A 13,689-nucleotide genomic window follows, 5' to 3' on the forward strand; every position below is an offset into this window, starting at 1 on the left:
GAGTGGGTGATGGGGGTTCTGTGTGCCAAGTTTCGTCTGTATTGGGAGTGTTCTGACCCAGCCCCCGGCCTTTCCTTTCCTCTCTTGGTCATCTCGGAATGTTGGAAATGAGGCTGGCCAATCAGAGACCATATGCAAATTTCCTTCTGTCATGCCCCGTTTCTGCCATGAACCCTCTTCTCCACCAGGGGCTCCTATTGAAGCTGCCCAATCAGAGACCATATGCAAATAGCAGCATAGTGGCAGCCAATCAGAAAGCTGCCACAAACTTTTCCGCCCTACGTCCTCCCTCCGTCCTCCCTCACATAGAAACACTCTTCTTTATTATATACTAGCTTGCGGACCCGACGTTGCCCGGGTTATTAGAGAAAGTGGGTAATGGCGGTTTTGTATGCCAAGTTTGGTATTTATTGGTCTTTGGATAACGGCTGCATTATTTTCAGGAAGTGAGTGGAGGTACTTCAGTCTCATCATCCATGGCCCATCCTCCTACAAAAAGCGGCAGGATATAGAGTGGGTCATGGGGGCTCTGTGTGCCAAGTTTGGTCTTTATCAGTCATTAGATGAGGGTGGCAGTGGTGTCAGTAAGTGAGTGAAGGTAGTGCAAGTCCCATCATCCAAAGTCCATCCCCTTTCAAACTGCAGCAGGATGTAGAGTGGATCATGGGGGCTCTGTGTGCCAAGTGTGGTCTTGATTGGTCATTAGAAGAGGGTTGCAGGAATCTTTGGAAGGGAGTGGAGGTACTTGAAGTCCCATCATCCATGGTCTGTCCTCCTCCAAACTGCACCAGGATGTAGAGTGGGTCATTGGAGCTCCATGTGCCAAGTGTAGTCTTGATTAGTCATTGGCGAGGGTCTCAGTGGTCTCAGGAAGTGAGCAAAGGTACTGCAAGTCCCATAATCCATCTCCAAAGTTTTCCAAACAACACCAGGACGTAATGTGGGTCATGAGAGGTCTATATGGCAAGTTTGGTCTTGATCCGTCATTGGATGAGGTTTGCAGAGGTCTCAGAATGTGAGTGAAGGTACTGGAAGTTCCATCATCCATGGTCCACCCTTCTCCAAAACTGCAGCAGGATGGGGGCTCTGTGTGCTAACTTTGGTCTTGATTGGTCATTAGATGAGTTTTGCAGCAGTCTTGGGTAGTGGAGGTACTTGAAGACCCATCATCCATGGTCTGTCGTCCTCCAAACTGCTCCAGGATGTAGAGTGGGTCATGAAGCTCCATGTGCCAAGTTTAGTCTTGATAAGTCATTGGCGAGGGTCTCAGTGGTCTCAGGAAGTGAGTGAAGTGACTGCAAGGCCCATCATCCATTGTTAAATTCTTCCAAACCACACCAGGATGTAGATTGGGTCATGCTGGGTCTCTGTGTGAATTGTGGTCCTGATCCATCATCGTTGGCAGTTGTAATGGTCTTAGGAAGGGAGTGCAGGTATTGCAATTCCCATCATCCATGGTGCATCCTCCTTCAAACTGCACCTGGATGTAGAGTGCGTCATGGAGACTCAGTGTGCCAAGTTTGGTATTTATTGGTAATTGGATGAGGGTTGCAGTGGTCTGAAGAATTGAGCAATGGTACTGCAAGTCCCATAATCCACGGTCCATCCCCGGCCAAACCACACCAGGACGTAAAGTGGGTCATGAGAGGTCTCTGTGCGAAGTTTGGTCCTGTTCAGTCATTGGATAAGGTTAACAGCGGTCTCAGAATGTGAGTGGTGGTACTGCAAGTCCCATCATCCATGGTTCATCCTCCTCCAAACTGCAGTAGGATGTAGAGTGGGTGATGGGGGCTCTGTGTGCCTATTTCGGTCTGTATTGGGAGTGTTCTGACCCAGCCCCCTTTGGCCTTTCCTTTCCTCTCTTTCTCATCTTGGAATCTTGCATTTGAGGCTGGCCAATCAGAGACCATATGCAAATTTCTTTCTGTCATGCCCCGTTTCTGCCATGAACCCTCTTCTCCACCAGGGGCTCCTATTGAAGCTGGCCAATCAGAGACCATATGCAAATAGCACCACAGCAGCAGCCAATCAGAATGCTGGCACATACACCTTCCGCCCTCCGCACCTCTGTCCTTCCCATACAAACACTCTTCTTTATTATATATACAGATATATATACAGATATAGATTCTAGGTTTAATTTGATATTCATTTTTTATTATGTACTAGCCATCCCCTGCCACGTGTTGCTGTGGTCCAGTCTGTGTATATGTGTTTTGTATGTTTTATATGTATATATTTGTGTATATGTGTATATATGTGTTTTGCGCATGCGTTGTAATTTTTTTTTGGCTTTTTAAATCTCTTCTGCTGTGTTTTTCAGTATTTTTATGAGTGATTGAGTGATGGTCACTCGTTGACCTGATAAGTGTACTGTGTCCAAATTTGGTGTCAACTCGCCCAGTGGTTTTTGAGTTATGTTAATCCCACAAACGAACATCACATTTTTATTTATATAGATTTGCTATTATGAAACTGTTAAGAAAATGTATATTTAATATGGATAAAATTGCATTGTTTGATTTCTCTATCATGTTTTGATGAAACAGGCAAGAAAGTCTAAATTAGAACTTTTTAAAATTTCTTTCCTAGGCTCTGGTTAAGCCATACCTGAAACTGAGTGCTATTCTAATTTAAAAAATCTTTCCACTAGGAAATCAAGGTTTCACAGACTTGTGTACTAATGATCTACTGATACAAGTGAAGCTAGGATAGGGAAACCAAGAGAATGGGGAACAACTTCAGTGGTTCATCACACAGAATGAAGTAGATGAGCGAAAGTAAAATGACTGGAACTTGGACAAGAACCAACATAATTCAATCAGGCTGCAAATCATTTGGAAGCATAATGTTTCTATCATGTATATGAAGTCAATGAACATTAGTAAGTTCCCTGACAGGGCCCTGTCATGAAAAGCAACACGCATGTACTTTAAGCAATAGAGGAACTGTATTGTCGAAGGCTTTCATGGCTGGAATCACTCAGTTCTTGTGGGTTTTTTCAGGCTATATGGCCATGTTCTAGAAGCATTTCGTCAGAAGCGTCAAGCGAAACGTCAGGAGAAATGCTTCTAGAACATGGCCATATAGCCCGAAAAAACCCACAAGAACTGAATAGAGGAACTAATTATGTAGCTGATTTTAGAACTGAGCAGCCTTATATCTGGCTAACCTAACTATTTTAGGTGTGTTGTATTATGTTACTGATAAAATCAAAACAGTAAAAGAGATTTGAGAGTGTGTAAATGTGTATTTCTCAATTCCTCCTTGTCTGTGACAGCTCCTCCATCTCCCTGATTCTGCTAGAGAATCTGCTGATTATTCTTGTTAAAGATGTCATAAAATGCAGAATATCATAACTGTGAAATGATCACTTGCTGTTTTAGTTGTGTAATACTCTCCTGCAAATTCCTCAAGACTGCATTGAGGATCGTAGAGTGAAAACAGTACAGCTCTTCCAATATTGTTGAATTACAACTCCCAACAGTCCTGGCTAGCATAACTAATATAGAGGAACACAGTGAGTTGCAGCCTAATTACATCTGAAGGTTGAAACATTCAAACCCCTGATCTAAAGTCAGGCTATTATCATTTTTGTTCCAGCAGACCTTTAGAGAATATTATAGCTGGGTTTCTTTGGTCTTACATAATTTACCATCTATAGTTTACAAGCCTGTCATTTTTAAAATCCAAGGCATAGAGAAAGATAAAAGTAGTGGTGTTGCATATAAAAGAGTGGGGGGAAAATGATGAAAGGGTGGAGGTGGGGGTAAGGCTATGTTAAAGTCATGGTATCAAATTATAATCATTAGGTCTTCAGGATTCTTCATAAAAGGTGCCAAAATGCATTCAACAACTGTCTGCTTTGTAAAAATAGTTCTTAATCAGGAAAAGAAATACAGACACTAATCCATCTTCAATGTGCTCCCTACTACCAATTCTCTAATGTATTTTAGAAAATCTGGATGTAATCTGAGCAGTAAGTAGGATTATTTCTCTCTAATATCTTAGCATCATATAGTTCATACATAGAAACAAGACTCTTGAAAAACTGTATACTGTCACATTCAAAAATGGTCCATGAATATGTTCCTCAACAATTTAAAACACCAAGCTGCTTTCTGAGATCTTTTAAACACATCAAACAGCTAAATGATGGTTTTATATATAATAGTTATGTTATAATGTGCACACTTTGGAAATAATAGTAATACTACTAATAATCATTTTTTTAAAAGTAAAAGCAATAAAGAATGATTTTTTTTACTGTCTTAATCTTGTACTCATGACTGGATGGCCTTTTATTATTAAGAGAACTTGAGAGATTTAGAAGAAGAGCGAAAGAGATAATGGAAGAGAAGGCACCACAAACAGACATAGATTGAGTTGGCTTTATATTAAGCAGGTAAGGCAACAATCCTAATGGCCCAGAGATACTATTGGAGCAAAGCACAGCCCAGAAGCTTCTTAAAGATTCCCACAAACCAGCAGGTACCAGTAATCAACCTATTTTTTTAAAAAACAAACCTTGTGGTTTCTGCTTTCCAATTATTATTTTGAGACTTTGTTTTGATGACCTTTCTCCTGAAGAGGTCTTATTTTTGCATTGCTGTTGTTTTTTATCATAGCATTTTAGCGATATATTATATTTCAATTTGCACGCAGAAGGAAACTATGTCAGTGGTGTATCTATCTGATCTGTATGAATAAAGGATTATTAACCTTCAGGAAGCTTTTGACAGCCAAATCTTTGTATTTCAATTCAGTAGTTGAAATCCAATAGTGTAGAGAACTATGTATAAATCAGGTTGGGTAGGATTAAAGCCTTAAATGATCATCAATTTGACTTCTTTCACAGAGACATCTGAATTACAACTTTTCTTTTTTGGAGAATGATGGCTTGCTTTTCCCCTCCTTTTGGGTATTTAAAAAAAAACCTTAGACCAAGAATGGGTTGCTATGGAAACAAGAATCTAGAGTATTATGGACCATCAACAGTCTTTTGTTATTGTAAGATGCTGCTTGTCACACTAATCATTCAACCCACAGGAAGTGGAACAGGAAAAGCATACTCTGAGAAAATGGACATTGATCCATGAAAGCTCATGTCATGTGTTATTTAGAAACTTTGCAAAGCTTCTATACTAGGCATGGGCAAATTTCAGCCCTCCAGGTGTTTTAGACTTCAACTCCCACAATTCCTAACAGCCAGTAGGCTGTTAGGAATTGTGGGAGCTGAAGTCCAAAACACCTAAAGGGTTGAAGTTTGCCCATGCTTGTTCTATACACAAGTGCTTTCAAGTCCTTTAGAATGAATGCACTTAGACGGATATAGAACTGTATTGCAGCTTCCATTGCCTAGGACTGTGTTGGACCTTTCTTCCACAATCACCTTCTTGACTTTAGCAATGATAGGCTTTTTTGTCATACAGGTTGACAACCATTATCCAGAATTCCAAAATCCAAAGCAAGTGAATGCTGTAGTGAAAACTTTGCTTTCTGGTGCTTCAGAATATACAAACTTAATTACACCATACAATTACCTCCAAGCTATGTCTATGAGGTATTTATGAAGCAAAATTGAACTTCGTGTTTAGATCTGGGTCCCTCTCCAAGAAGTCTTATGCAAACACAAGTACAGTAGAGTCTCGCTTATCCACATTCGCTCATCCAGTGCTCTGTATTATCCAAATCAGTCTGCCTCCTGCTCGGATCCACAGCTGTTTCAATACATTGTGACATTGGTGCTAAATTCGTAAATACAGTTATTACTACATAACCTTACCATGTATTGAACTGTTTTTCTGTCAATTTGTTGTAAAACACAATGTTTTGGTGCTTAATGTATTGTTGAAGGTTTTCAGGCCAGAATTACTGGGTTGCTGTAGGTTTTTTGGGCTGTATGGCCATGTTCTAAAAGCATTTATTTATTTACCGCATTTATATACTGCCTTTCTCAGCCCGAAGGCGACTCAGGGCAGTTCACAATCGGCAACAATTTGATGTCTCCACAACTATAAAGTGCAAGTTAAAAACATATTATAAATACATTCTCTCCTGACGTTTCACCTGCATCTGGGGCAAGCATCCTCAGAGGTTGTGAGGTTTGTTGGAAACTAGGAAAATAGGGTTTATAGGTCCAGGGTGAGAGAAAATTGGGTTTATATGTCTAGGATGAGAGAAAGAACTGACTAGCATTTGATGGCCAACAAACCTCACAACCTCTGAGGATGCCTGCCACTGATGCAGGCGAAAGTCAGGAGAGAATGCTTCTAGAACATGGCCATATAGCCCGAAAACCTACAACAACCCTTCTGGTGCTTAATTTGTAATTTGATGTTTAATAGGCATTTCCTTAATCCCTCCGTATTATCCAAAATTTTCACTTATCCAATGTTCTGACGGCCTGTTTATGTTGGATGTCATCAGTCAGGGACCCTTCTCCCCAGCACCAATTGCTGCTCTGGGCCAGAGTGAAGAGAGAGGGGGCCAGGGGACAGTTCCACCTTGTCTCCTGTGCTATTCTAATAATATAATATAATCTATATAAATAAAAATGTAATGTTAGTTTGTGCTACCATCAGAACTAAAAAACCACTGGGGGAATTGACACCAAATTTGGACACAAGACACCTAACAGTCCAATTTATGTCTTCCACTCAAAAAAATGATTTTGTCATTTGGGAATTGTTGCTGTTGGGATTTATAGTTCACCTACAGTCAAAGAGCATTCTGAACTCCACCAATGATGGAATTGGGCCAAACTTAGCACACAGGGCTCCCATGACTAACAGAAAAAACTGGAAAGGTTTGGTGGACATTGACCTTAAGTTTGGGAATTATAGTTCACCCGCATCCAGAGAGCATTGTGGACTCAAACAATGATGGATCTGGACCAAACTTGGCACGAATATTCCATATGCCCAAATATGAACACAGATGGAGTTTAAGGGAAATAGACCTTGACATTTGGGAGTTGTAGTTGCTGGGATTTATAGTTCACCTACAATCAAAGATAATTCTGAACTCCACCAATGATGGAATTCTACCAAACATGGCATACAGGACTTCCATGACCAACAGAACACACTGGAAGGGTTTGGTGGGCATTGACTTTGAGTTTGGGAGTTGTAGTTCACCTATATCCAGAGAGCACTGTGGACTCAAACAATGATGAATCTGGACCAAACTTGACACAAATATTCCATATGCCCAAATATGAACACAAATGGAGTTTGGAGGAAATAGACCTTGACATTTGGGATTTGGACTTACTGGAATTTATAGTTCACCTACAATCAAAGAGCATTCTGAACTCCACCAATGATGGAATTCAAACAAACATGGCATACAGGACTTCCATAACCAACAGAACACACTGGAAGGGTTTGGTGGGCATTGACCTTGAGTTTGGGAGTTGTAGTTCACCTACATCCAGGGAGCACTGTGGACTCAAACAATGATGGATCTGAACCAAACTTGACACAAAAATTCCATATGCCTAAATATGAACACAGATGGAGTTTGGAGGAAATAGACCTTGACATTTGGGATTTGTAGTTACTGGGATTTATAGTTCACTACAATTAAAGAGCATTCTGAAACCCACAAATGACAGAAATGGGGCAAACTTCCCACACAGAACCCCCATGATCAACAGAAAATACTTAAGGCCATCCAGTCCAACTCTCTTCACCAGGGCAAGAAAATGTAATCAGAGCCCTCCTGACAAAGAGCCATCGAGTCATAAATATAGATAGATAGATATGATTCTCACAGAGATATAGTATCATAGATTTGAAAGAGACCCTTAAGGACTATGATATGTTGCATATTCCAGAGTAGGCAAACCAGACACTCTCCACATCAACGCTGACAAAGAAACAACAAGAAATACTGTTTACTCACAAGCATAAAGGAATTTCTTGGTGGGTCTGTAAGTGGTTTGTATGTTGTGTTTCCTCATCAGCTTCCTTGCCATACATCAAGGGAACCACTGACTGCATAGGGAAGCTGATGAGGAAACACAACATACAAACTGTCTACAGACCCACCAAGAAAATCCAAGAAATACTATGTTCGGCAAAGGACAAGAGGGCTCCTCTTACTTCTGCAGGAGTCTACTGTATACCATGCAGCTGTGGACCAGTCTACATAGAGACCACCAAACGCAGCATTGCCCGAACACGAATCAAGGAACATGAAAGGCACTGCAGACTACTTCAACCAGAGAAGTCAGCCATAGCAGAGGACCTGATGAACCAACCTGGACACCGCATATTATTGGAGAACACAGAAATGTTGGACCACTCTCACAACCACCATGTCAGACTACATAGAGAAGTCATTGAAATCCACAAGCATGTGGACAATTTCAACAGAAAGGAAGAAACCATGAAAATGAACAAAATCTGGCTACCAGTATTAAAAAAAACCTCTAAAAGTACAACAGCAAAACAACAGAGTAAACAATCAGGTACATCAAATCACCTCCCAAAGAAAGATTCCCCCAGGCACTTCCAAGCAATTAAACACTAATCAAGGTGGTCAGTTGAAACATTCACAGCTAGCTCCAGCAGACAAGAGTCCTTTGCCCCACCCTGGTCATTCCACAGATATATAAACCAATTTTCCTACTTTCAACAGACCTCAACACCTCTGAGGATGCTTGCCATAGATGCAGGCGAAACGTCAGGAGAAAATGCCTCTAGAACATGGCCATATAGCCCGAAAAAACCTACAACCCATAGATAGATTAATAGAAGAGCTATTGAGTATTTAGATAGATAGTATTGGGCATTTGCCTCCAAAGCTAATTTTGAGCCATAGATAGGAGAGAAAAAAACCCCTGCTTTTTCTTACCATAGGGGCTCAGGGTTAGGGTAGAATTCCAGAATTCATTATACCTTTTGGAGGAACAACGCCTCAATATTTGCATGCAAGAAAGCTCATCTCTATACTTTACCAATTGACTGTAACGTTGATAAGCTGAGCCAAGTCTACAAAGATGTTGTTAATAAATACCCTGTTTGCTGTTCCATACCTGAAGTGGACTCAGTTACTCAGAAAGTTTGAGCTTTCAAAGAAAGATCCCAGTGATCCACTCAGAGAAAGATAGCAGCACATCGGTTTATTTTTAAGGCTGCTGAGTATGCATGCCCAGTGTGGAACACATCTCACCACACTAAAACAGTGGATGTGGCTCTTAATGAGACATGCCGCATTATCACAGGGTGCCTGCGCCCTACACCACTGGAGAAATTACACTGCTTAGCCGGTATTGCACCACCTGATATGGTATTGCACCACCTGATATCCGCCGGGAAGTAGCAGCCAATAGTGAAAGGACCAAGGCAGCGACATCTCCAGCTCATCCCTTGTTTGGGTATCAGCCAGCACGTCAATGACTTAAATCAAGAGGTAATTTTCTTAGATCTACAGAGACACTTGCTGGAACACCTCAGCAAGCGAGAGTCTAAAAGTGGCAGGCTCAAACCCAGCACCTCAATCCGTGGGTGACACCAGATGAGAGACTCCCTCCTGGGCACACAGAGGACTGGGCAACTTGGAAGGCGCTGAACAGACTGCGCTCTGGCACCACGAGATGCAGAGCCAATCTTAAGAAATGGGGCTACAAAGTTGAATCCACGACATGCGAGTGCGGAAAAGAGCAAACCACAGACCACCTGCTTCAATGCAACCTGAGCACAATGGAGGACCTTCTTGCGGCAACACCAGAGGCACTCCAAGTGGCCAGATACTGGTCAAAGGACATTTAATCAACTACCAAATTTGCAAAATGTGTGCTTTTTTATCTTTATATTGTTGAAGGCTTTCATGGCCGGAATCACTGGGTTATTGTAGGTTTTTCCGGGCTATATGGCCATTGAAATACACAAGCATGTGGACAATTTCAGCAGAAAGAAGGAAGAAACCATGAAAATGAACAAAATCTGGCTACCAGTATTAAAAAAAACCTCAAAAATTACAACAGCAAAACAACAGAGAGTAAACAATCAGGCACATCAAATCACCTCCCAAAGAAAGATTCCCCCAGGCCCTTCCAAGCAATTAAACGTTAATCAAGGTGGTCAGTTGAAACATTCACACCTAGCTCCAGCAGACAAGAGTTCTTTGCCCCACCCTGGTCATTCCACAGATATATAAACCAATTTTCCTACTTCCAACAGACCTCAACACCTCTGAGGATGCTTGCCATAGATGCAGGCGAAACGTCAGGAGAAAATGCCTCTAGAACATGGCCATATAGCCCGGAAAATCCTACAACAACCCATTTTTTTATCTGTTTGTTTGTTTTGTTTTGTTAGAAATGTAATACAATGGTATGGTTGCTGATGACACGATAAATAATGTTTAAGGCGCCTGAGTGTGACGGCACAGTCTTTCATTCTCCCGTGTCTTCTCAGCACAGACATTTCATTAAAGTGGGCCCTCAACCTCTTCACAAAGGCGGTGCCCACATGCAGAATTATGCTAATACTGCCAGCTCTTAAGTTCTCAGTGTGAGTGTGATTTATTTGTCATGTCAGGAAAACCAGTCAAATTATGTTACATTTCTAACGGAACAAAGCAAACAGACAAAATACAAAATTTGTGAGCTTGATACTTGATCAAATGTCCTTTGACCAGTATCTGGCCACTTGGAGTGCTTCTGGTGTTGCTGCAAGAAGGTCCTCTGTTGTGAGTGTGATGGGGAGGCAGAAGGCAAGAGGGGCGATTCTCTACCCTGAAAGGGGCCGAAAGGAGTGTCAAACCTCTATAATTTTGCAGTGTAGAAGGTCTGGAAGTCTTGGGTCAGTAAAACTCAACAAACTGAAAGGATCCAAGGACCGAGAGGGGCCTTCTCTAAGGAGAGGTACGAAGTGGATGCAGCGCGGCACCTCTTCGACTTCAGGGAGGCCTTACCTGCACCTGACCACCACCTGGATGTTCTTGCCCTTCTCCTCCTTCTTCCCGCCGCCCTGGAAAGCCATCCTGAGGGGGGAACAACAAACTCCGGCTCCTTCCTGAAGCCACCAAAACGAGGCGCGCCTAAAACCCTGCAACCGGTGGCTCCTTGATCCCACAGTTTGAACAGCTCGCGCTCCCCAGTCTCAGCCAATCAGAGGTGTGCCTGCAAGCCGCGCGCGGGGCACTATGGGACTTCTCTTTTGTTTCTCCGCTTTCCTCTTCTTGTAGGCGTTAGTTCGAGCTGGTGACGTAAAAGGGTGGAACATAGACTGAAGTAAAGAAAAAAACGTATAGACCTACCTGTTTCACAGTTCGAAGAGGACACTTCCTGCTTTCTTTATCTGCCTTTTTTTAAAGCCTCAGAATCATAGAATCATAGAATATCAAAGAGTTGGAAGAGACCTCATGGGCCATCCAGTCCAACCCCCTGCCAAGAAGCTTCTTCTTCTTAGGCGATCCCTCGTTGGACGAGTAAGATGGTCTTCCATTATGCGTTTCCTTGTGGGTTCGTAAGTGGCCGTGGAGCCCTATTCTTGACCCGCATCTTCTCCCACAGTGAGGGCATTGGTTTCCAGGTGGAAGGCGGTCCCGGTCGGGGTTGGCTTGACGCGCCTTCCTCCTGGCACGTTTCTCTCTTTCACCCTCCATTCGTACCTCTTCCAATTCTGCAGCACTGCTGGTCACAGCTGACCTCTAGCTGGAGCAGTCAATGGCCAGGGCTTCCCAGTTCTCAGTGTCTATGCCAGAGATTTTAAGGTTGGCTTTGAGCCCATCTTTAAATCTCTTTTCCTGTCCACCAACATTCCGTTTTCCGTTCTTGAATTCAGAGTAGAGCAACTGCTTTGGGAGATGGTGGTCGGGCATCCGGACAAAGTGGCCGGCCGAGCGGAGTTGATGGCAGAGGACCATCGCTTCAATACTGGTGGTCTTTGCTTCTTCCAGCACGCTGACGTTTGTCCGCTTATCTTCCCAAGAGATTTGCAGGATTTTCCAGAGGCAGTGCTGATGGAATCGTTCCAGGAGATGCATGTGACGTCTGTAAACAGTCCATGTTTCGCAGGCATAGAGCAGGGTTGGGAGGACAATAGCTTTATAAACAAGCACCTTGGTATCCCTACGGATGTCCCGGTCCTCAAACACTCTCTGCTTTATTCGGGAAAATGCTGCACTTGCAGAGCTCAGGCGATGTTGTATTTCGGTGCCAAGAAGCAGGAATATTGCATTCAAATCACCCCTGACAGATGGCCATTCAGCCTCTGTTTAAAAGCTTCCAAAGAAGGAGCCTCCACCACACTCCGGTCCAGAGAGTTCCACTGCTGAACAGCTCTCACAGTCAGGAAGTTCTTCCTCATGTTCAGATGGAATCTCCTTTCTTGTAGTTTGAAGCCATTGTTTTGCATCCTAGTCCCCAGGGAAGCAGAAAACAAAAGCTTGCTCCTTCCTCCCTGTGGCTTCCTCTTACATATTTATACATGGCTATCATATCAGATATGCAGATGACACCACTCTGATGGCCAAAAGCGAGGACGAGCTGAGGAACCTTCTAATCAAGGTGAAAGAAGAAAGCGCAGAAGCTGGGTTGCAGCTAAACATCAAAAAAACCAAAATCATGGCTACAGGAATGATTGACAACTGGAAAATAGAGGGAGAAAATGTGGAGGCCGTGACAGACTTTGTATTTCTAGGTGCAAAGATTACTGCAGATGCAGACTGTGGCCAGGAAATCAGAAGACGCTTACTTCTTGGGAGGAGAGGAATGTCCAGTCTCGATAAAATAGTAAAGAGTAGAGACATCACACTGGCAACAAAGATCCGCATAGTCAAAGCCACGGTATTCCCTGTAATCACCTACGGATGTGAGAGCTGGACCTTAAGGAAGGCTGAGCGAAGGAAGATCGATGCTTTTGAGCTGTGGTGCTGGAGGAAAGTTCTGAGAGTGCCTTGGACTGCGAGAAGATCCAACCAGTCCATCCCCCAGGAAATAAAGCCCGACTGCTCATTGGAGGGAAGGATACTAGAGACAAAGTTGAAGTACTTTGGCCACATCATGAGGAGACAGCAAAGCCTAGAGAAGACAATTATACTGGGGAAAGTGGAAGGTAAAAGGAAGAGGGGCCGACCAAGGGCAAGATGGATGGATGGCATCCTTGAAGTGACTGGACTGACCTTGAAGGAGCTGGGGGTGGTGACAGCCGACAGGGAACACTGGCGTGGGCTGGTCCATAAGGTCACTAAGAGTCGGAGACGACTGAATGAATGAACAACAACAATCATATATAGGCGGTAGCATCCAAAATCTCCTCGTTGGGATTTTCTCCAGGTCTACTTTTAGCTATGGATTACAATCAAGCCAAAGCACTTATTAAACAACGTATCACAGACACAGAGCGCCAACTAGATCTGGCCTCGGCTCCAACCTTCCTTGTCAGTGAAGATAGCAGATACCTTGCCTCCCCTATGGCATATTTAACATACTTAGAGGTTCCTATTCATCGGAGGGCTTTCACCCTGGCCCGATGCCACGCTCTCCCATCAACTGTACTCGAGGGCCGCTACCGGAAGATCCCTTTCCCAGAGAGGCTCTGCCCCTGCGACTCGGGTCATGTGGAAACAATAGAACATGTGCTCCTTCAGTGTTCGTTCTACAGAGATACCCGTGCCAGGCTTATCTTACCCTTGATAGACAAGCACCCAGGCCATTCAGGACAATTTTATACC

At 43.2% G+C, this 13,689-nt stretch overlaps 1 protein-coding gene across 1 annotated transcript in view; it reads right to left on the bottom strand.

Moving 5' to 3' along the window:
- KIF11 (kinesin family member 11) overlaps positions 1–11,147 on the bottom strand; it is a 42,143-nt gene extending 30,996 nt beyond the window's left edge. Inside the window, exon 1 of the mRNA XM_060768712.2 lies at positions 10,927–11,147. Coding sequence (XP_060624695.2) covers positions 10,927–10,994 — 68 coding nt within the window. The 5' untranslated portion in view covers positions 10,995–11,147. The remainder of the gene's footprint in view (positions 1–10,926) is intronic.
- Between the last annotated feature and the right edge of the window lie 2,542 nt (positions 11,148–13,689).

The sequence above is a fragment of the Anolis sagrei genome, chromosome 3, assembly GCF_037176765.1.
Source record: "Anolis sagrei isolate rAnoSag1 chromosome 3, rAnoSag1.mat, whole genome shotgun sequence".
Lineage (NCBI taxonomy): Eukaryota > Metazoa > Chordata > Lepidosauria > Squamata > Dactyloidae > Anolis > Anolis sagrei.